Source organism: Gekko japonicus, unplaced genomic scaffold (genome assembly GCF_001447785.1).
Source record: "Gekko japonicus isolate JY-2015 unplaced genomic scaffold, Gekko_japonicus_V1.1 scaffold622, whole genome shotgun sequence".
NCBI lineage: Eukaryota > Metazoa > Chordata > Lepidosauria > Squamata > Gekkonidae > Gekko > Gekko japonicus.
The window spans coordinates 398,838-422,591 of NW_015175988.1; the positions used below are offsets into that span (position 1 = coordinate 398,838).

The window sequence follows — 23,754 nt, forward strand, 5'->3', positions numbered from 1 at the left end:
TCCCTCCCTCCCTCCCTCCCTCCCTCAATCCCTCAATCCCTCCCTCCCTTCCTTCCCCATCTAAAGTTAAATATCATTATCAATATCTGTTTTTACCCCTTTGTTTTTACTTTTGGCAGTCTCATTTAATATTAATAAAAAGCACATCTGCATATTTTTCAATAGAAACATGTGGGTTATATCTGTTCATGTCTTGTGGATCTCAAACATCTGACGCTTATTCTATGTGTAGAGTTTGGCCACCCCTGCTCTAGAAGGCATCATCAAAACCTTTTTCACAGCTCATCCAGTTATGTACTTGGCTTGCTACACTCTGGCTCCCCCTACCCCACCCCAGCAACATAAGCTTCATCCATTGCCAGTCCTGTGCATGAAAATGATAAACCTGCTTTGGTGACACATCCTGCCTGAAGGGAATCTTCCCTTTCAGGAGTCAGTTTTCTTGTATCTCATGACTTTGAGATGGCTAGTTATTTTGAAGTGGGGAGACCATGTTATTCCAATATAATAATAATCCCTATGCGTTTTGCATTGAGCTTCCTCAGGGAGATCTATGCGTATGTCAAAAAATAAAAGACAAAAAAAGGTTAATGATTATCTTTTAACTGATAGAACCTCTCTGATAGAACTTCTGAGCATGTACAGAAAACATTTAATGGTCAAGAACCACCTAAAATACTGCTAAAATCCCAGCAGTATTTTAGGTGGCTCTTGATAATTAAGAGGTTTTGTACATGCTCAGAAGTTCTATCTTTCAAAACATATTTTTATCAATGTTTTGATATGTTTTTCAACTAATTGATTAGTTTTTCAACTAATAATGTAGAAAAACAGTTAAAAGATAAATATTAACTTTTTTCTTCAATCTCCTGAGGAAGCACAACGTGAATCGTGTAAGAGTTATTATTATATTGGAGTCAAATTGTCTTCCCACTGCACCATTGTTTTTTTCTTCATCTCTTTGCTCCAGTGGGTGCATCCCTTCTTCCATTTACTTAGAAGTAGATGTCCTTTCAGATAATATTCTTGCTTGATCGCCTGTCGCCCTTGATATTTACAGATCTTATATTTCCCATTGACATCGCTTCAGTCAAGAGAGAGCACGACTTTTTGGACAGAGATGCCACTGAAGCCTTGTGCAGGTAGGTGGCGAAACGTTACTTTAGCGAAAGGAAGCAGAGTAGCTTCTGAGAGTATAATTTTTGCCCAGTAATAGTCTTCATAATCCAAAGAAATCATAGAATATTTATTGTTATTGAATGGGCTCTGACCATTTCTTCACAGTTAAAATCTCTTGAGTGGCTTCATTGCATTTGCTGTGCGAGCGTAAGATGTATAGAACTTCACATCTAAGAATTCCTGCTTTTGGTTTACAAGCAAGTTTCTATCCATCAAGAAATAAAATGAAATTACTAATATACTAGGGGAGGGCTGGGAAGGGCTTCTGTTTTTTGGAGATTAGAATACTAGGGCCTCACACAGCTCTTTGTCCCCATGCTATGGTTTTCCATCACTGGCAGAGCATCTGCTTGGCATGCAGAAGGTCCCAGGTTTAATCCCTGGCTTCTCCAGTTAAAAGGATCAGGTAGGCGGTGATGTGATGTGAAAGAGCAGCAGCAAAAACCTGCAAATCCAAAATAACTAGCAAAGTCGTATACTGGTGCTCAGGAGCACATGTTTAGTGTCACATATGATGTGTCTAAAGGAAAACAGCTGTCTTTAGGTGCAAGAGAGTCTTGCCTGCTCTTCTGGTAGTGACAGGAAAACAGCTGTCTTTAGGTGCAAGAGATTGCTTGGCCTGCTTCCCTTTAAGTTTATCTCCTAGCCCTGCTTGCTCAAAGCTAGCATGTGTGTACTGCTGTCATTCTGCCCACATTTGAAAGCATCTTGGCGCATGCTGGTACATGGATGAGGAAGCTACAGTTGGCAGAGGGTTTGTTTTTTCCCTCAAAATATATTTTCCTACACTGTGTACTCTACACAGAATACAGGAACCTACCCCAGCCTTCTCCCATGGTCTATTTGAACGTTCATTGTACCCACATCGGGAGGATTCCTGCTTTGCTAAGGGGGAATGATTAGTGGAGAAAATACTATGATACAGGTAGGCCTGCAGTCTTCATTTTAGGGATCTTTTTAATGTGGTCATGCCATTAAATGCCATGTTAAGGGAAGATCATTAATTTTTAGTATAATGCATAAATCCACATAAATTTTTAGTATAATGCATTAGTATAATGCATAAATTTTTGTGTGGCCTTGTAAGTTTTAAGAAAAGTAAGCAGTCATTTATGGGATGATATCTGCCAGCAGAATCCTTTGATAAAGGAAAAAACATCCTTTAGTTGCTGAAAAAACATCGTTATATCTTGGCTTCATATTGTAAACTGAACCTAGTGTGCAGTAGTGACGCACATGACATGGATCTATAGGATTACTATTTGCAAAACTGATCTCGTTTTAACCTTTTTAAGAGCATGACACTCTCCTCCACGGTTAATCCGGTGGCAATTTGTAAGACAAGACTATCTTGAATTGAACTGAAACTTAAAAGGATACATTCTGAATTTGGATTTCTGCAAGAGATGCTAAAGCATTCGGATCTCTGTTAATATCCAGTCCAACAACCACTCATGAAGTATTCAACGTCCAAACATTTTGCCTTGTGGTGGCTTTGCCAATGCAGATACAATTTTATGTTGTTCAAATGTCTGCAGATATTTCAGTGACTCTAGAGCCTGGTTTCCACATTTCCGTTGCTCTGCTGTTTTTTTGTGGGGGGCTTTTGTGAACAATACAAACCAGGATCAAGCTCATAACAATGCAATTTCCATTTGCAGTATAGCAAAGATTAGAAATTGATTATGTACCAGAAAGCATCAGGATTCAAGTTTTAATCTACCAGATATCCTCTATTTGTAAAGGAGCCTCTATTTGTAAAGTGTTTTTCAATTGTGTGTCTTGAAAAGTTCTCTAGATAGTGCTTGAGAACTTATCTTCAGTGGTGCACACTGACTGCTGGAGCCATACTCATCCAAACTGGTGTAGTTTCAGTAACAAATTTAAAAGAAATTTGGGCTGTAGTCTCTCTCAGCGCATGGAGCAGTGTTAAAACTGTAGAATGAGAAATAGGATTGAAATGCAATGAAAAAGAAAGCTTCCTCCTGGTGTTGCAATTCAAAGACAGCTGTATGTCACAGAGAATCAAATGATGCTTCAGTCTTGACCTTCACTATTGTTGTTGCTTCTACTAATTCCCTTCTTAACACTGAATAGCCCCACAGTCTGGCATCCAAGTAGGGAGTTGTGAAACTTCATCCATTCCTTTTAGAGCCTGAAGGTAAGTAAGCACTAAGAAGCAGGCTCTGAACAGGCATTTCATTCACAGCTATACACTAGGGTTGCCAAGTCCTCGCTGTATGTAGAGCGGGGAACTCCAGCGCTGCTCTGGGAGTCTGTGCGCGCACGCGCCGCAACCACATCACCCGGAAGTGACGCAACCACGTCGGGCACGCCGGGGGTGGGGCCACAGTCATCCAAGATAAAACCATAGAGTTTTCCCTCAGATGACCGCAGCCCCACCCCCCAACGTGCCCAACGCGACTGCGTCACTCCCAGGTGACGTGCTGACGCCGGGCACGTCGCATGCTTTGGGGTGGGGTTCCCCCCGGGGCCCAATCTGCCGGCGGCGGGTAACGGGCCTCTCGGGCGGGGGTTTCCCCGCCCCCCGGGGGGACTTGGCAAGCCTACTTTACACATCTGTTTTTAGAACTGTGAAACTGGGAGGAGCCTGGCCTTGAAGCATAGTTAACTGAAATGTACTGTAAGTATACCAGCCTGGTTTAATAATAACCATCTCCTTGTTAAATTTGACTGATGTGAATCTGTGACTGCATTGTGGCTGTAAATATATACCAACACTATGGTTAGTCAGATTTAAAAAGTGGATTATTATCAATTTAACCAAGTGGTCTTTCTTAGTCTACCATGGCTGAAAGTTACATGAAGCTCTTGGGATCTTCATGCAAAATGGCTCTGTAACTTATTACATGGTGTGATGCCTTCAGATTTGTGTTCTGGGTGGCAGCTATGCCACAGGATGGACACATGGATTGATTTTAAGGCATCCTGCAGTAGACATGAATTAAATAACAGTTTGCTGAATGCATTTGGGTAATTCAAGGTAAAAAAAATTATCCAGGCACATAGCCAGGCTGACTTGGGAATAAATCCTTCTTTATTTCTAATACAAGTATGTATTAGATCTTGGACAGGAAGTGAGCATTATCCATCAAGTCTTTCTTTCCACTTCATTAAAATATACTGTACTATACTAGTATCAAACACTCTGTACTAATTACTCTGAATTTCTTGGCGGGAGGCTGGAATAAAAATCTAATAAATAAATGTTGAATTTTCTGAAGAGCTTTCTTCTTTTCCCACATGAGAATTCACGCAAATGGTTCCCATGGTGAAGCTAAAGTGATAAATCACCATGTGAAAAATTTTGCCTAAATAAGTACCCCTAAATAAAGGCTTAAAAATAAATCCCCAGTCTCTGTGATTAGTGGTAGGGTCAGGCATAATTCATGGCTTGTTGTTGGAATCCTCAAGCACGTCACGTAGCCCCAATGGTTCTTGTTGGATTTTTCTAGGATTCGGGCTTTCTTCAGAAGTGGATTTCTGGTCCTCATAGCTTCAGAGAGAAGTTTGGAATTCTAGCAGCAGATTTCTCAAGTCTATATCGCATATTAATATTTGTATCTCCTTTTCATACTATTGTTTCATTGCAAAATGAACATGCAGGTATTGCTCAGTTGTTAAGCAATATCTAAGGAACTTTTTCAGCTTATATGTTACTGGGGGGAAATCTTAAAGAGCAATAATTCGCTGGTCATAAAGTTAATTTCCACCAACAACTGGCACATTTGCTGCAATTTTTACTATCAGCACCCTTATCATAGGTTCCTACTAGTTAGTGTTTGTGATGGCAGAGGTGGCAATTGTTTAGGACATTTTTAAAGTGCATACATCTTCTCAATGACCCGAACTAGCCCAATCACAGCATTTCTCAGAAGCTAAATAGGGTTGGCCCTGGAAAACCCTACATGGGCCCCGGTCACACGGGCCAGATAACACGGGGGAGAGGCGTGGCTCTTTGTGCCGGTGCAGTTAGACCCGCCAGAACACGATCAGATGCGACAGCGGCACACCATGGTTTTGTCCGTCAGCACATGCACGTCAAGGAGGACAGCCGGGGGGGAAGCCGTGGGCCGGCGCGATCACACGGAACGATTCCATCAGCAGCCCATGGCAAACCATTTGCTAGTACATTTGTTGAGATACTTTTTAACTGTGCAGCTTCAGTGGCACGCCACAGGTGTGCTACACTTGCCAGATGTTGTGGTGTGATCGCGCCCTGAAAATCCGCCCAGCATTCGTGGATCTCCCGTGGCAAATTCGGCGTGTGAACAGGGCCATGGTTGCTATAAGTTGGCTGTGACTTGATGGCACTTTCCACCACCCTCATATCTTTTCTCAAGACCACAAATGTTTACTTACTGTATCATTCTTGCAGGAGTGCTCATGCAACTTTTAAAACTTTGGCAGGGAAGAAAAAAAAATCTTCCCCGTCAGTTTGTGTTCCTTTTTCCTTTTGAAGATTCTTTCCTTTAGTTCTACATTATTTTTTCCTGCCTTTTTGCAAAGTGTGTGAATTTTCTCTTTTTAAAAGGAACGTCTGAGGAAGTAGTTTTCACAGTCTCCACACTTATCTGTTTCAGCTGCCCAGGGGTTATTTGAAAGAGGAGTCTACAGTATAATCTTGGTGAAATCAAAGACACTCTTATCAAGCTGGCTGGAAAATATGTTTTCTCTGACAGATCAAAGTGGTTGGTCTAGTTAAATGCGACCACTGCAACAGGTTTCAACTAGATAAAACATATATTAAGAATAATGCTGTAAAACTCACAAATGTTTATGTTAAACAAAACTGGGAATTTAAACTAGGAGATCTTTATTTAAAAAACAAAACAAAGGCATAGAGATGTAGTTCTAAACTTGTTTTCCATTGGATGGCTGGAAATTTTTGGTCAGGTTTTTTTTTTATGTAATCTGTAAATTAAACATGTTTTGTGAGTCTCTCTGAGGCTTTTCCCCTTGGGATTGTACCTAGGGAGAGAATGAGAGCAGGCCTTGGTCTCGTACCCCTCTTACCTCAAGAAGAAACGAAAGACCAGGAGTGCAGGATGTCCCCAGACTTTGTGAGATTAAACCTGGGTTCCTTTGGTCAAAGGACCTCCAGATGGGGCCCGGAGATCTCCTGCTTTTACAACTGATCCCCACACAAAAGAGACCAGTTTCCCTGGAAAAAAATGGCTGCTTTGGAGGGTGAACTCCATGACACTGTACCATGCTGAGGTCCCTCTCCTGCCCAAACCCCACCTTATCCAGGCTCTACCCCCAAAATCTCCAGGTATTCCCCATCCCATAGCTGTCAAGCCTAAGTCAATGAATATGGGCTCCTTCCTGTTTCTCCTGCATGGAGAGTACACTTATATAACTGGATGAGTGATAATTGTTGGAACTTTCATGCAGGATGTCTCTTTACCAGACCCTAGTCACACATTTAGCTTTTGAGTTGGGGTTTAAATAACCACTTCTAGAACTGTGTGGCTGCCATCAAAGGCAACAGCTAGGTACCTTCCTGTGTTCCCATGTAATGTCTACTGGTTCTCAGTATGTGATGACATTACATTGTGTGATTCTCCATTTGACCCCCCCCCCTCAAAGTCTAAAATAGCAGCCAAACATTAATAATAAATTACCATAATTAAAATTAACTAACCTCCCAATAAAACTGGAAAAATCATACAGGGGTCATTTTGTAAAAAAAAAAAGGAAGGAAGGAGGGAAGGAAGGAAGGAAGAAAAGGAAGGAAGGAAGGAAGGAAGGAAGGAAGGAAGGAAGGAAGGAAGGAAGGAAGGAAGGAAGTGAGTGGCAGCCACGTGGCTTCTGTACTCAAGTTCCGCTCCCATTAAAGTGCAGTTCTCATGTGCTGGTAAAAGGAATGCAAGACTATTAAGTATCACACCATTGTCTTTAGGGTTGCCATTTGTGATGTGCCTGTGTCACCCTGAAGTGACGTCGGTGACGTTGGAGTGACACTCTGGATTTTGGACAAAACTCTATGGTCTGATGCCAATTTTACCATGGAATGTTACCCAAAATCCAGAGCATCATTGGCAACATGCCGACATCACTTCCCACTCCCAGAACATCCTCCCCAGCCCTCTGCCAGCTGGCGAAAGGGACCTGGCAACCCTAATTGTCTGTAGTACATAAAATTTATACAGCAACATGCCCTGACCTGGATGGACCAGGCTAGCTAGTCTCATCAGATCTCAGAAGCTAAGCAGGGTTGGGCCTAGTTAGTATTTGGATGGGAGACCATCTACGAATTCCAGGGTTGCTATGCCAAGCCAGGCAATGGGAAACCACCTCTGAACATCTCTTGTCTTGAAAACCCTATGGGGTCTTTACAAGTCAGCTGTGACTTAGAGATTATTCTAAGGGTTCAGTAACTGGAAAAAATCTTTAATATCATTTATTAAGACCAGTCAGAATATTGCAAAACAACGTATAAGCATTCAAGTTCTTCAGAACTCTTCATCAGGTTGGGTGTTACAGAAATGGGGGGGGTGCTTCAGGCCATAATATAAAGGCCTCTGGTCAGGGGTCGTTTCGTAGAAAAAGAGCTAGGGGAACTCATTAGCATAACTCATTAGCATATGCCACACACCCTGACATCACCGGAAGTGTGTCATAAGGCCACACACCCTGCCCCCAACGGTCCCGGCCGGCGGGAGTGCAAGGAAGCCCCGCGAAGGCCCTCCCTGGCCCCAGGCAGGCAGGGGTGGGGAGAGGCAGGGAGGAAGCAACTTACCCTCCCTCTTCTCCTGCCTCCTCCTGGCTGAATGAGGGCCGGAAGCGGGGCGGCCGGAAGCAGGGGGCGGGGCTTCGTCATGTGCCCCGCCCCCCCGTACCTCACCTGGGGGAACTGTGATCCCCTGCGATCCCCCCTGAAATGACCTCTGCCTCTGGTTTGTATGTTGTGTGTGAGGTTTTATGTCGGAGGTGTTGCAAGCTAACAGTGCAATCCTGAAAAGAGTTATAGCCTTCTAATATCCTTGAAGTCAATGGGCTTAGAAGGCTGCAATTCTACGTAGGTTTGCCCTATAAATTAATTAAATGGAGCTGCTTTTGAATTCCACGTAGTCTTTGGGGAAGAAGAGAAAATGGCTCTCTGCCCTTGAAACTCTAAAAGCCAGCAGCTAATCAGACATGTCTCCAGCAAGCGGGGAGGGGGGGAGATAGTTTTTACATTGTTAAAGTGAAAGATAAAGATAAATGATGCAGTAGGTAAAGTGTCGATGGATGCCATATTGAAAATCTAAAGGAAGTAAGCCAAACTGCAGGTCCTGGGTTCAGTCCTATGACTCACTCCCCCAAGTTTCAGGCGGGTAGCTGCTCTGGTCTTAGGGTTGCCAGGTTCCAACGACGTGCTGGCAGGGGGTGGGAGGGAACTTTCTGGGAGCAGGGAGGAGCTCTGTGATGCGCCTATGTCACCTGGAAGTGATGTAGGCATGTCGGGTGGCAATACTCTGGTTTTGGGGCAAAACTCTATGGTACCCAATGTCCCCAACATGCCTACATCACTTCACATGGGCACGTTGCGTTTATTTCTGGCTTCTTGGAGGTAAAAGGGGGTAACTGGGGGAGAGAGGATTTGACTCTTGCTCTCCCCCAAGTTGGATCCTTTGACTCCTTTCTGCCAAATTTTCCTTCATCAGAAAAAAAAAATCTTCCCCCCACCAAAGGAGGACTTAACATAAAGGCATCGTAGGGTCCAGTTCCTTGTGTATGCACTTAACTGGGGGGTAACGATAATTTGGTTTTCCTTCGCATCAGTATCAGACAAAGCTGTATGTGCTCCGGAAAGTGAGTCTTATCATTCATGATTTTCAGCATCCTGAGTCTGTAGAGATCCGTGGAAAGTTCTAATTGGCCTCCAGTTGTTCATTAGAGTTGCCCTAGGAGATAATAATATACATGAACGAATGCATCGAACGAGCATTCAACCTACCTGTTAAAATATGTATTTCCTGGGGTGCTGGTTTTAATTAAACACCTGCATTTTTTTAAGCAATCCATTTTGTTTAATTTTTTTGTGCATGGTGTAGCAATCTTTGTGTGAGAGAAACTGTACGTGAGGGAGGAAGGGTTCTGATTCTTTTTTTTCTTTTGCCAGAGAGATTAGTGGAGCTGACCTGGGGCTATAATGAAAATAATTATATTACAAGCTGAAAAGAACAATATAGGCACCTGATGGGTTGAAAATTAGTTTCCCCCTTTGAGGTTTTCAGCTTGGTAGACTAGGGGCGGGGAAGATGAAAGTAAGCAGCGGTAGGCAGAAGTGCATACCCAATTTCAGGCAGAAAGTATTTTCTTTGTCCAGTGTAGAATTCTTTTTTTAGGATTGCAGTGCACACTTCCTATCATTAGGACTTTTGTTAATCTTCTGATTATGGAGAATCAGGCAGATCCTGGGTCTGCAAAAGTTGGCAATTGCTATTCAAAGATGTCAATGCACCTTTTCGGCATCATTCTCACAAACAACTAGGGATGCCAGCTTCCAGGTAGGACCTGGGGATCGCCCGGAATTACAGCTCATCTCCAAACTACAGAGATCAGTTCCCCTGGAGAAAATGGATGGCTTTGGAGGGTGGACTCTATGCCATTGTGCCTCACTGAGGTCCCTGTCCTCCCCAGGCTCCACCCCCAAATCTCCAGGTGTTTCCCCACCTGGATCTTGCAACGCTACCTCCCTCCTTTCTCCACCGGTGGCCAGGGGGAAACTGACAACCCTAGAAACAACACATGAGGTAGCAAGCTTGTGCCTGGGCAGAACCACTTGAGGCTGCAGATTTGGGTTTGCATGATAAACGTTTCTCTATGCAAAGAAAAGTATTCCTTGTGTGTAAGAAACTAACTATCAAAGGGAAGAGTTCTGGCCTTTTCCTCTGGCATACTCGTTCACTTGCTGTTTTTGAGTGCTGCACCTATGAAGAAATGTAGATGTTCCACATTCAGCCTGCCTGGGCAGGAAATGGACAGACATTAAAACAGCCCTGGAGTGAGCAAAGCCAAGAGGTGGCTGTGGTTTTGGCAACACCCTAGGGGCCCCCTCAGCCTGTTGTGACTGTGAGGTATAAGCCCACCAGTTGAACATCTTCACCCAACATCTTAAACCACTTGCCTCAGTTTATTCCTGGTGCATAAAAAGGCCAGTCTGCCCCTAATCTGGGCATGTCAGCACCGCAAGTCTAAAGTGCAATGACTTTCAGTCCAAGAAAAGCAAGGACAATTTGTAGTTTAGTGAAGTGGACAAGGATTTCCATCATAATTCCAAGCACCTTCCTATGCTATGTTTTCCAGGGCTTTTTGCAGATAATACAGACTGTTAAACCATCTTGAAATGGTTTTAGAACATCTGTGCTTTTTCCACAACATGGAACTAGAGCAGTACCCACATTGGTCAGCTCTGTGCCTCACAGTGTCTCAGCTGCAGTTATCTTCCCTTACTTGTATAGTGCTTCATTTCCAGGAAGCACTGTATGCTGGCATGTTTAATGAGATGGAGTTCTTGGAAAATCCAGGTAACTCACAACACAGTGTGACAATCTTACGGCATGGAAAGTTGTCTGACCATTCCAGAGAAATCAAAATTTGTGTGCTTCCGAATGTTCACAGTCCTACCCTACTGTTTGTAGTAAATAATTGCTAAAACAGCAGTAGCAGTTTTCCATCTCTTCAGTGCTGGTGTGTCTGAAATTGTACTGTATTAAGGGATCTGGCATGGCATCCCACAAATGGTCACTTCCAAGCCTAGTTAGAGGCAAGCAGTTTATTCTAGATTATTTACTCCTTATTTCATGCATGAGTGCAGGATGTAAAAAAAAAAAAAAGTTAAGTCCCTGGAAGGCACTTGTAGTTTTCCACTAGGAGAACAAGAAGCTAGTTATGACTGCACTAGAGTTACCCCAGTTTAATGGGCTCCCACTGAACAAGCTCGCCTTTATTGTGGAGCCTCATAAGAACCTGATTTAGGAAAACTTGCTCTTACTCTCCTGGGTCTACATCCCACCTGCCTCACAAACTCTGGAATCCAGCTGATGTAATGTGGTGTTCGTTTAGCATAACGAGTGCTATTTTGAGATTGTCCATTTGTATGTAAATAAGCTTAGAGAGAGCTTGCTCAATAATCCTGGGCTCAAAATAAGCCCATATCGCAGACTGCCAAGTTTACTGCTAATTTTGTCTGTTTTCTTCTGTAGGCGTTTAAATACTTTAAACAAATGTGCAGCAATGAAGCTAGAAATCAGTCCACACAGGAAATGGGTAAGTGCATTTCAAGCACGGGAGGGAATTGCCTTGGTTGATATTCTTGCAGCTCGATTCCATGTGTATTTGTTAAGGAGTAAGCCCCATTGAGACCAAGGCCTGCTGAAAAAAAGGTTAAAAATAAGCGAGACACACTTGGCTCTGCATGAAGATGGCATTTCACAATATGGAGGTCTAGTACCTGCTCCTGGTACTAAAGAATCTGATTTCCACAAAGAATGGAATGGGCCACATTGAATGATTGGGAGGGGTCCTAGGGTTGCCAGGTCCCTCTGCCAACCAGTGGCGGGGGGAGACTATGTTGCTGGTGACATGGCCACATCACTTCTGGCGTGACTGTGAAGGGACACCATCACACTGCAGTGTCATGGCAGTGCTCTGGTATTTGGGCAAAAACTCTATGGTAAAAAATGGCTTCTTTCACAGAGTTTTTGTTCAGATACCAGAGTGTTGCAGTGATGTGTATACCAGAAGTGATGTCATCACGTTGCCAGCAACATAGCCTGGGCCTAGCTCTTGTCCTTGTTAAGTCCCCCCCCCATCGGCCAGCTAATCAGCAATGGGGGGCGTGGACTGGCGGCAGGGGATCCCTCCCCTCCAGAGGATGGGGCTGGCAACCCTAGGGGGTACTGATAGTTAGCATGCTGGTTGTTGTAGAGCACCTTGGAAATGTTAGTAGTAGACAGGCACTTAAAGACACAAGATAATCCTGAACAAGATCCATTGAAATGCTTTTTCTTGAATAACTTCTTCATCTATTATCTTGTGCAAGAGCAGCACTCATACAATTTTTGTCCATTGATCAAGACTGCCATGTTATGTACAGACATTTTGTAATATGTTCCATTGAGTAATGTGGGGCTTTCTTCCAAAGCCTTGCACAGAGTGAGGCATAACCTTAGACAATAAAGGGCTGCCTGACCATAGGAACATTCATTCTAAATATGACACAGTTATTTGACAGAGCCATTTTATGTCCTCTTGCCTTGGGGCATTCAGGAAGCATTGAACAGGTGCCAAAGGATGATGAGTATTACTTGATTGCCATTGAAGTCGAAAGTAAAATCCCCACTTGTGTTTCATAAATGTATTTGTGGGGTTTCCATACTGCTTTTCAACAGGCCACAAAAAGCAATTAAAAATTAATATTACAATAATAACAACAATCCATATAAACCATCCAGCTAAATAATCTATAGCCATACGATAAGGATTAACTTCCCAAAGCACAACAAAACCAAATTACGCTCAGTTGTTTGTGGAATGCTGTGGACAGGGAGCTTAAATGAACCACCTACAAACTATAAAGCAGCAACTGAAAAGGCTTGGTTCCTTCTAGAAGCTAATCTGGCTTCAAAATAAATACAAAGGAAGTTCTCACTGTCTGATTTTAACTTTGGGCAGGTTCACATGGGACTTAACTGGTTTTAACAGAGCTACATGCCATCGGAGATTGTGTCCTAATTTTAGTTTATTTAAACAACTAATGAAAAGGTACAGCATATTTGCTCTCGTTTCCATGATCAAAGGTGGTGATCATTATTAATGTAGCATCGATTATATGTAAACAGGAATTGGCCACAAAATGTAGAGGCTGAAGTAAGATCACTAGTCTTGAGTGGAACCCATTCCCAGTTTTCAGCTTTAAAAATATCAGAGTTCAAGAATTACTAAAATTCAGTAATCGGCAGCATGAGGTTTAATATGCTAAAATGTTAACGCTGCCAGTATCAAAATAGGAGTTTTTTTTTTTTTTAAGATTATTGCCTCAGAATTGCAACAGACTAGCATCACCTGGTACTCACAAGACCTCTCTGCTAGATAAATACTGTTTTGATGCTTTGCTATCCAAGGAAAAATTCTTCATTCTAAATCAGTATTAACCACTGTCAGCCATAGAGAGAATGAAGGGAGAGCTTCTTTTCACTTATGCGCCTACCTGGGAGTAGTGCCACTTCTGTGCAAGCATTCAAACACACAGTAACTTCCACATTCGACTGTTAACACATGATTGTCACCTCTGAAATAGAAAGGTGCAGTATCATATTAGATATATGGCATGGGCAGTTACATCTGCACAGCTCTCCTTTATATCTCCTGACTTTGATGACCAACAGAACACAATGGCCAAACGTTCAGCAAAAATTCAGCAGGCAACAGTGCTTCCGCACAAAGATGTTCTCCTTGTCTTCTTCTCCTGCTGGCCATTTCCCATTGCCACCAATGGACAAGGGAGGTTTATTGTTACTGGTTTGTCAGTATATCTGCTGTAGTGTTTTAACAACCTGCGACCGATAATTTTTAAAAAACTTGACCAAAAGCCTACCAGTGGCATTTGGGAAATGATGCAGAACACAGACACAGAGGTGCAGCGATCCATACTTTTCCTTGCACACCTACTTTGGGTACGATTGTCTAGGAAAGGTTGTACCAGAACAGGTTGGGAAAATCACAACAGAGCTAGAAAAACCCTAGGTAAAGCTAAAGGTTTCCTTTGCTTGAAAGCCAGTCGAGTCCAACTCTAGGGTTGCGGTGCTCGTCTCCGTTTCAAAGCCGAAGAACCAGCGCTGTCCAAAGACTTTTCTGTGGTCATGTGGCCGGCATGACTAAACACCAAGGCGCACGGAACGCTGTTACCTTCCCACCGAAGTGGTACCTATTTATCTACTTGCAATTTCTTGCTTTCGAACTGCTAGGTTGGCAGGAGCTAGGTCTCTGGGGCACCACGCTAGTCTAACCAAACAAAAGGGAGGAAGGTGGAACAGTAGTCTTTTTTTTTTTAATATGGCCACACCTGACTCCACTCGCTGTGTTGAAAGTGTGGAAGGAATAAAATAAACATTTTGTGTTGCTTTTTGTGTGTGTTCTTCACATCTATAAACACCGGAATTGACTTTGTAAACATATACACTGCTTTGAAGGTAATGTTTCACCTTGTGATATTTTTGCACCTCTGTCAATAACGCACATTTTCCTCTTTCCTCTTTTGTGAACAGTTAATCCAATTTTAAATAAACTATCCATCAGCCCCATTCTTGTCAGTGCAAATCACAGCAGGGCAGAGGCAGGTTGTATGACCCGGGCAATGTGCTTGCCTTCAGGCCCTGCGCCCAGTGCAATTCTGAAAGAATCACAACCTTCATGTGATAGTTCTGTTGGGGGGGGATCTTCTCTTCAGAAAAACTAAAGATTTAGTAGTACTCCATTGCATTGTTGTTGTTGTTGTTTAAAAAGGAAATTCAGACTTATTGCCCAGGAGGAGTTTGCATGGAGAGAGGGGAGTGAGCATAGGTTTGTCAAAATAATTATAAGTGACAAGAGGTTTACCTCCTCTTTCTTTTCTTCTGTGGTAATTCCCTCATTAGTCTATTCAGAGAGCTTTTCCATTTGGCTTTTATACTACAAACTGTTTGGAAGCAGGTGCTGAAAAGCAGTCGAAAAATAACATAAAAGCAAATAACAGGACCCAAAAGAATAAATGTTTCAGTTGTTCCATCCATTTGTGTAACATTTCTCTCTCGTGTTAAATGAAGTGGCTTACAGCTGTACAGTAAAATTCAACACCAAGAACACTATTCTTGTATCTTTTATTAGGACCAACCAAATGACATATAACAGTGTGTTATGTGTCCTTTGGTTGCTCTTAATGAAAGGTATTAAATTGACTGTGTTCTTGGTCCCAAGTTAAGTGGAAAGCAAAGCTTTCTAGTGTCAGATTTGAAAAGCAGAATGGACTTTGTATGTTGAGCCATCCCTCTTGAACGATGCCTCTTCAGTAATCAGGGAAGGGCTACAGGTAACAGCAACGTCGATGGTTATTTATGCGCACCCTCAGCTGACTTCTGCTTCTCAGTGTCAGTCAAATTAATATTTGCCTGCAGCAGAGTCTGAAAAAATGACCCTTCTCAGGCATTCTTACATGGTCAGCTGCTGGGCTGTGGGAAGAAGGCAAGACTGGGTAAAGCCCAGAGTCATCAAACTGCACCAGCCTAATAGGCTCTTTCACGGTCTCATTAGTCACACTTGGAAGGTAAAAAGTTAAGCTGCTACAGTTCAGAATGCCTCTTAATTACAGTCAGGAAAATAAACAGGGAAGCCCTGTCAACAGAGGCCAACATGCCCTGCCCTCCTGGACTCCAGTCGAACATTTCAGGCATGCCATCATTTTTCATTGATCTAAATGGCATCCAGTTAAATATCTGTGCATATCAGGTCTAGTGGGAGTGACCAGCAGGGGGCAGATTGGATTGATTTCTGAAGTTCCTTCATTCAATAAAGCAATTTTTCGGTTACGTACCCCTTTCTAAAAAATTAATCAAAACAGAAATGGCACCTTTAGACTAACCACATTTATTTCAACATAGGCTTGTCACAAAAGGTGCTACTTTATGTTCAATGGGCTTGTTACAACTGAAACTGAAGACTGTTCGTGTTATCGCCATTATATGGCAGAAGGCCAAATTGTGCTAGACCTACCTGTTCTAGAACTCCTTTGGGGGTTTGGTTGATTGTGTATTCAGGATAGTGCTAACTGAGGGTGGGCTGGAAATGCCACAAAATACATACAGCTATGGGGCAGTGGTTTGGGGGAGACACTAGGCAACATCTAAAGCCTCACATGAACAAGAGCTTCCTGTTTGTTCATTTATTTGTTACTTTTTAGCAGCTCTCCATTGAGGAGGCCAAGTCTTCTCGGCACACATATACTTTTTACCCTCCAAATTTTGCCTTTGTTCTGGAGTCTGTCCCCCTTGGGTGAACCCAGAAAGCTTGGAGGAAGCCTTCGGCTGCTGATGCAAAACAACAGGGAAGTGTCTAGACCAGCCTAACGTTGAGACAGTCAATTCAAAAATGTGTAATGAGGAACTGTCTTCATTGTGGCTGTCCCATTTCATTGCAGAGTGAAGATTCTGATGAAGATGAGCCTTGTGCAATAAGTGGCAAATGGACATTCCAGAGGGACAGCAAGAGGTGGTCCAGGCTGGAGGAATTTAATGTGTTCCCTCCTAAGCAGACTCCAAACGCCACATCCCCAGAGGAGGCTCAGCTTAGCAGTGCCGCCAGCCATGAAAGTGTGCTGACAGACCTCAGTGAACACCAAGAGATCGTTTCCGTCCACAGCATCAGCAGCGGCAGCAGTCATCCAGCCGCCTCCCCAAGCGAAGCAGCCACCACCAGAACCAATTCCGTCATTAGCGTTGGCTCATCAGGCAACCTTGTGGCCAATGAAGACTCCTTCAGCAGTTTGCCTTCTCCCAAAGAGCTGTCGAATTTCAGCTTCAACGGAAAAACAACTGAGAAGAACACCAAGTCCAAAACAAGAAGCCTTTTAAAGAGGATGGAGAGCCTAAAAATTAAAAGCTCCCATCACGGTAAAAACAAAGCCCCTTCAAAACTTGGCCTCATTATCAGTGGTCCCATCCTGCAAGAAGGCATGGATGAAGAGAAGCTGAAGCAACTCAATTGCATCGAGATCTCTGCTCTCAATGGCAATCACATCAACGTCCCTATGGTACGGAAAAGGAGCGTCTCCAATTCCACCCAGACGAGCAGTAGCAGCAGCCAATCAGAGACGAGCAGTGCAGTCAGCACCCCAAGCCCCGTCACGAGGACACGTAGTCTTAGCGCATACAACAAAAGAGTGGGAATGTATCTAGAAGGTTTTGACCCATTCAACCAGTCGACATTCAACGATGTCATAGAGCAGAATTTTAAAAACAGAGAGAGCTTTGCGGAAGATACTGTCTTTTTCATTCCTGAGGACCACAAACCCGGAACCTTCCCCAAAGCACTCTCCAATGGCAACGTTTCTCCGTCAGAGAGCAGCACCTCCGTGAACTGGAGAACAGGAAGCTTTCACGGGCACGGGCATCTTGCCCTCCGGAGAGAGAACAGCTCCGACAGCTCCAAAGATCTGAGCATTGGGAAAAGGCGCAGTTCCTCCAGCTCCATGTGCAGTCGCCTCAGCATTTATGATAATGTGCCAGGCTCCTTCCTGTATTCCAGCACAGGTGACCTGGCTGACCTTGAGAACGAAGACCTTTTCCCCGAGCTTGATGACATTCTGTATCATGTAAAAGGCATGCAGAAGATAGTGAACCAGTGGTCAGAGAAGTTTTCTGACGAAGGGGACTCTGATTCAGCCCTCGATTCGGTTTCCCCATGCCCTTCCTCTCCCAAACAGATTCTCCTTGACGTGGACAATGATAGAACAATAGCCAGTGATCTTGATAGCACGGGAAATTCTCTGAATGATGCAGAAGAATCCACAGGAATCCAGGAAAGAAGAGACTCTGGGGTGGGGGCATCGTTGACGCGCTCAAACAGGTCAGTGAGCACAGGCCTTAGGTACGATATAAGCAGGTGGAGGGGGCTTTTTAAAAAGCTGGTAATTGTTTACAGGGTGTGTTTGAGAATGGGTTGTGAAGACCTCTTTGTTAATTTCCGTTCAGAATTGTCGAGTTGGCTTTCAGTTAAAATCATTAACCATTTCCACAAAATGGTACACACAAAGTTGCCACCCAGATAAAGAAGAGAAGAAGAAGAGATTGGATTTATACCCCACCCTTCACTACCCAGAAGAGTCTCAGGGTGGCTTACAAACTCCTTTCCCTTCTCCTCCCCACAACAGACACCCTGTGATGTAGGTGGGGCTGAGAGAGCTCTGACAGAAACTGCTCTTTTTCAAGAACAGCTGTGCCAGAACTATGGCTTGCCCAAGGTCATCCAGCAGGTGCAAGTGAAGGAGTGGGGAATCAAACCCAGTTCTCCCAGATTAGAGTCCATGCACTTAACCACTACACCAAACTGGCTCTAAAGCTTACTGGATGAGGGTGAACAAGTTGAAAGTTAATCCTAACAAGACAGAGGTTCTCTGGATTAGTAGAAAGGCAGACGGGGGACTTGAGATCTCTCCTGTCTTGGATGGGGTTATACTCTTCCTCAAAACCCTGATGTGCATCTGGGGAGTGCTGCTTGACACAGCAGTCACCTTAGAAAACCAGGTGGCTGTGGTGGCTCAGAGTGCTTTTGCCCAACTTCGGATGGTGTGTCAGCTGCATCTTTCTTGGTTCAGTCAGATCTAGCCACAATGATCATGTCTTAGTTACACCTAGACTGAACTGTTGCAATGCACTCTACTTAGGGCTACCCTTGAAGAGTGTTTGGAAGCTGCAGGTAGTGCAGAATACTGCAACTAGACCAGGAACGTGTAACCCTGATGCTACAGCAATTAACACTGGCTACCGATCCACTCTGGAGCCCATTTCAAGGTGTTGGTTTTGTCCTTTAAAGCCTTACATGGCTCAGGACCAGGGTGTCTGAAGGACCATTTTCTCCCGTATATTTCTGCCCTGGAATTAAGATTGTAGGGAGAGTCCCTCCTGACTGTCCCACCAATCAAAGAAGCTCATCTGGTGGGCCCACGAAAGAGGGCCTTCTTGATGGCAACAGTATGCCTACCCCCCCCCCCTTCAATTCAGGAGGCAGCTGAGGACACTTGACTAATTTTATTTAGGGAGTGCATTTGACTAATTTCATTTTTATTTATTAGCAGTCTCAGTTGAGATTTTAAACTATCGTTTTGAATGTTTTATAACCATTGTTTTATATTAAAAGCTGCCTTAAGTTCCCCAAGGTAGAAGGTGGCTAATAAATGTTTAAATAAATACATACATACATACATACCTGATAGAAAAGACAGCCAAACTGTAAAGTCAGCAGCATAATTCATTTCCCAGTTCCCAAAGGCTTTCAAAATAAGAATAGTTCCAGAAACTGTGTGTGTATGTGAGTGTGCGTACACAAGCACAGAGAGAGAGATTCATCTTGTTTTGACAAGGTGGGTTTTTTTCCCCCTTTACAGTACTTCATATATTATGGTGGAATATGTCTGTGAATAAAGATGAATCCAGAATCTTGAATGCATTTAGATATGCCTGGACAAAATCTAGAAATGTTCAGTATGTCTTGCAGCGATGTGTTTCTCTTATAGCTTAAGGCAAATTGCTGTGTGCACAACTAGGCAGGTCAAGAGGTGCTCAGACAAATCCCCAAACAATCTACACCAGCCCCTTTTTTTCTGTTCTGTATTTACCCATATGTTGGATCACTTCATAACTTACCCAGGCCCATACAAATTATGCAATTGCCTGGAGGAGAGCTTCACAAAATATCTCTCCTTATATATAATTGAATAGTGGGTGCCAAAGTTCTAATTCTAAAATGCACTCCCTTAGTGTATGGCTGATAGCACTGCTCCTCAGCATATATCGCCACCAATCAGAAGGCAAAGCCCGGGTCCCGCCCACACCACAACTGCTGCGACAACCTGGTCTTTTGCATATGGAAGCTGATTGGACTTCAGTCCTTTCCACACCTCAAAATCCCCCCCCGCAAGGCAGTTGGAATTTTCAGTTGCATAACATACCTCATAGGGGAGAGGAGAATGGGTAACAATGGTTACCACTCTCCAGGTGAGGGCTACAGATAACTCAAACATACAAATGCTCTTCAGGTAGCAGAGATCAGTCCCTCTGGAGAAAACAGTGGACTCTGTCATTAAACCCTGCTGAGGTCGCCACAGGAAACTGACACTGTTTGCCCAAAGCCAGAGCACTCTCCCAGAGCCTCTTTCTAGATCCCGTTGTATTTATTTCCGCAACGGGCATTATTTCTAGTATGTACATAAAGAGCATAGAATTTAAATTGAAATTACTCATGAAAACACTTGAACATCCAAAATATTTGTTCCTTAACGTTTCCTGTGATAGTTACATGCAGACTCTGAAACTGAGCTTTGTTTTCCCAAAGTATTTCATCTGTGTCTTATTAAAATAATAATAATTCATTAGCTTATGTTAGAGGTGTGAGGCTCCAATATGGCCCACAGGCATTCTGCCAAACACTGCACAATTCACTGATATCCAGAACCAAGGAAACATTAATGGCAAGTCGGCATACTTAACTCACGGGCATTTCTTTGAAACCCTGTCATGTGCTTGAGGCAAGCAGAAGGCCCTCACCCTGGAAAGCTGAAACAGGCCGAAACCGGGTAGTAGGCATCAGAGGGAACCCTCCCCTTTTTTATGCTGTCTTTCTCACCATTGGTCTTGTGGTCTTTCCCTCCATGGGATAGACTCCAGGAAGTGAAAAGAGAAGTTTTGCACCAGATGATTAACAAACTGAAGTGGGATTGGTTTATTGATAGATGTGACATCTGTAAAATAAGGAATTTGGTCCTCCAGTTCATTTGCGTTTTACACTCTTGGCCCATATGATGCAGGTTGCCGTCTAACTCTCAGCTGTGGCATCACGATTTTCCTTACAGCCGTGTTGTGCCTCTGGTGAATTTTAAGAATTTTATCCCCAAAATTTATCATAGGCTGGGTGGTAGGGTTGTTCTCAAAACTGCTCTGCAGTCTTTGGAGTAAAAGAAGTGCTAGTTCAGGGGAGACACGAGTCCTTACCCACTTCTTAATGTATGTTCCTCCTTCAGACAGGAGACCATTGCTGGTTTGTGCCCTCCCACTCGGTACAGTATGGTCAGCTAATCTTTACTGAGAGTGTAAAGTTTGCTTCATAGAATCTGACTGGAGTAACCCAAAAAGCCTTTCAAACTGAAATGGTTCAGATCCCTTCAGACTAAATCACTTAACTACGACAGTTTGGGAACCTTTGATCTGTAAGCACAGGTCGTTTTACTAGGTCCTCATAGGAGGCTGGACAATCAAAGCAGGTTTCTCAGGAGCTTGGTTCCCCCCGTGCTTATAATGCCAGCAGGAAGAGGGCACAAAAATGTTTATAAAGCCCTGGGAGACCCTCATAAACGCAGGCCGCATGCAGTGAACTCGGGCATATCTAGGCTCTTGTGGCTCTGTAATTCAGTCTGTTTTGCTGTTATGAACTGTACCAGGTAGGACAGAAACACCAAAAGCTTACTTCTGCCGTCCACAAGATGTGAGGTCTTGAAACAGAGCAGCTAATAATTCCTGTAGGCAGTCCTGCAGTACTGTGTGGTTTCAAGGTCACTGAGTTTGGTTTTTTGATCTTCCCCTACCAAATACAATGTCACAAACGGTCTTTCTTTTCCCTCTCCTCCTCTTCAAGGCACCGAATGAGATGGCACAGCTTCCAGACCTCGCACCGGCCCAGCTTAAGCTCAGCATCTTTACAGATCGACTGTCAGTCCGTGGTGCAGATGAACCTGCTGCAAAAATACTCCCTCCTGAAGTTAACTGCCCTTTTGGAGAGATACACGCCTTCCAATAAACATGGCTTCAGCTGGTGAGATAGTTGACCAGTCAAAATCCTACAAGCATTACACCTGGGCTTTATTGCAGGTTGCCAACGGGCTTTGGATTTATTTATTTTTTAAGAGTCACACACTGCCTCTGAGAGATGCTGAGCTCTGACTTCTCTCGAGGGCTTTTAGGTATTCCCAGCGGAGGGGCAATTAAATACAGAAACCCCCCCCCGGTAAGCCTTTGAAAGCTTAGCTTGGTGAAAGATGATAGACCAAGAACACCCTCTTAAGTTTTGTGGCTTCACACTTTCTATCAGATAAATGACCTTGAAAATGCTTTATTCACTAGTCTCTATTGCCCTTGTATGGGATTGTAAAGCAGCCATAACTGCAATATGGGAGATTCACCCCCCCACACACACATTCTGCTGCTACTTCACCATCCAGTCCAGCCTCCTCCTTCCTTTCCCTGGGACTCAGAGAGAGTATTTTAACTCCAGCATCAAAGGTCCTCCTGTTCAAAGGCTGTTATTATGAAAGCAGGGCTAAATACAGAAGTTGTTTGTTCAGAGAGACAGAAATAAGTATTGACCAGTTTATTCTTGCATACTTCAGATTCTCAGCAGACATCGTAATGTGTGTGTATGTGTGGTTTTTTTCCCCTTTCTGCATTCCGCTTCTGTGTGTTTTAACAAGACGAGTATTATGCACATGTTTAGAGCAGTAATGCCCTATCTTAAACTGTGTTGAAATACAAATGGGTCGGGAGAGTTTTTGGTACAGCAGATATAGTCTCCCATAAACCTGGTTGTTTTCCCTTTTTTTTATATAGCGATACCGTTTACTGAGAATTAACGTGGCTCTTGCCGTTCCCCTGTTCTGCTGTTTCGTGCTGATATTTTACATTAACATACTTCTTAGCTGTTCTCAGCTTAAAATAGCATATTATTTCATTTTGCTGAAATAGCAGTGTTCTTGAATTTTGTGGGTAGATTTTTTCCCCTGCTGGCCAAAACCAAACGGAAAGGCCTTTTACTGAAGTGGGTGGGTGAAGTGCTGGAGAAGGAAGGTGTGCGGAGCGGGAGGGGGGAAGGGGGTGATGCCTTGAAAAGGTCATTTGTCGGACTAAAACTTCTTGCTGGCAAACGCCAATGTATTACATCAGTTTCCTGCTGTGACCCAGGCTGGTGGGTGGTGGGGCTGGTTTGGAGCACTTTCGAAAGCAAGTGGTTTGCACACAAAAAGCTCATTGTTCACATGTCCGTCATTCCCAAGAGTCCCAAAGAAGCAAGATTATAAAGGGTCATTGAATGCTACATTGCGTTTGACTCTTAACAGATTTCGACATGGCCACCCTTGTGCTGTCCTGTACCTTTTGGCCTGTTGGATTCTAGTGTAAGAGCCCTGTGTACAGCTGTGATGCGAACAGTGTAAAATGGTTAATTAATAAGCTGAAGGGAGTTGTCAGTTAACTGATAATTCAGTTCACAGTGTAGCCACAGATAAGAAATTTGTGGTGGGACCATCTTCGTTAGATGGGGCCATGTCCAAGAATTCACTCCATGCATCAAATCAGCTATAACCTGCCTGGGTTGTAGTAGTCTTTATTCAGACAACTGCTGGTGAGGCAGTTTTCCAACCCTCAAATGAGTCAACTGCATTTATTTAAGAGAGATGATATCAATTAAATTTTGTCAAAATACTGCCCATGTTGATATTGACTGGACTAGATTTGCTGCTTCACAAGGTAAAGACAAGACACTGAACTAAAATAAAAGTTGGACATCAGTCTTTAATTGGAAGATCTGTCAATGGAAGCAACAAACTGATAGAATTAAAGAGCATGTTTGTTTATGGAATTTGTTCATTAGAAAGCGCATGTTGAATCAGTTAAAAAGGGTTTAACTGGATGAGAGAACTAGTAAAAAACACAAAATCAGTCTTTGGTTCTGCGTTCTAATATTCCATTTGGTTTTAGAGTCCCTTCCATCCGCCCCATGTTTCCATAGCATAATAGAATGCTGTGATTCAGAAGTGTACTCAGGCTT

The 23,754-nt window shown here is 43.5% G+C and overlaps 1 protein-coding gene across 2 annotated transcripts in view; it reads left to right on the forward strand.

Moving 5' to 3' along the window:
* The window catches only part of LOC107123144 (rho GTPase-activating protein 7-like), a 221,730-nt gene that overhangs the window by 188,441 nt on the left and 9,535 nt on the right, over positions 1–23,754 (forward strand). For both annotated transcript variants that reach the window (XM_015426332.1, XM_015426331.1), the window contains exons 3-6: positions 1,061–1,142; positions 11,397–11,460; positions 16,364–17,790; positions 21,571–21,747. In XM_015426332.1, the coding sequence (XP_015281818.1) occupies positions 11,428–11,460; positions 16,364–17,790; positions 21,571–21,747 (1,637 nt within the window). In that variant the 5' untranslated portion in view covers positions 1,061–1,142; positions 11,397–11,427. The remainder of the gene's footprint in view (positions 1–1,060; positions 1,143–11,396; positions 11,461–16,363; positions 17,791–21,570; positions 21,748–23,754) is intronic.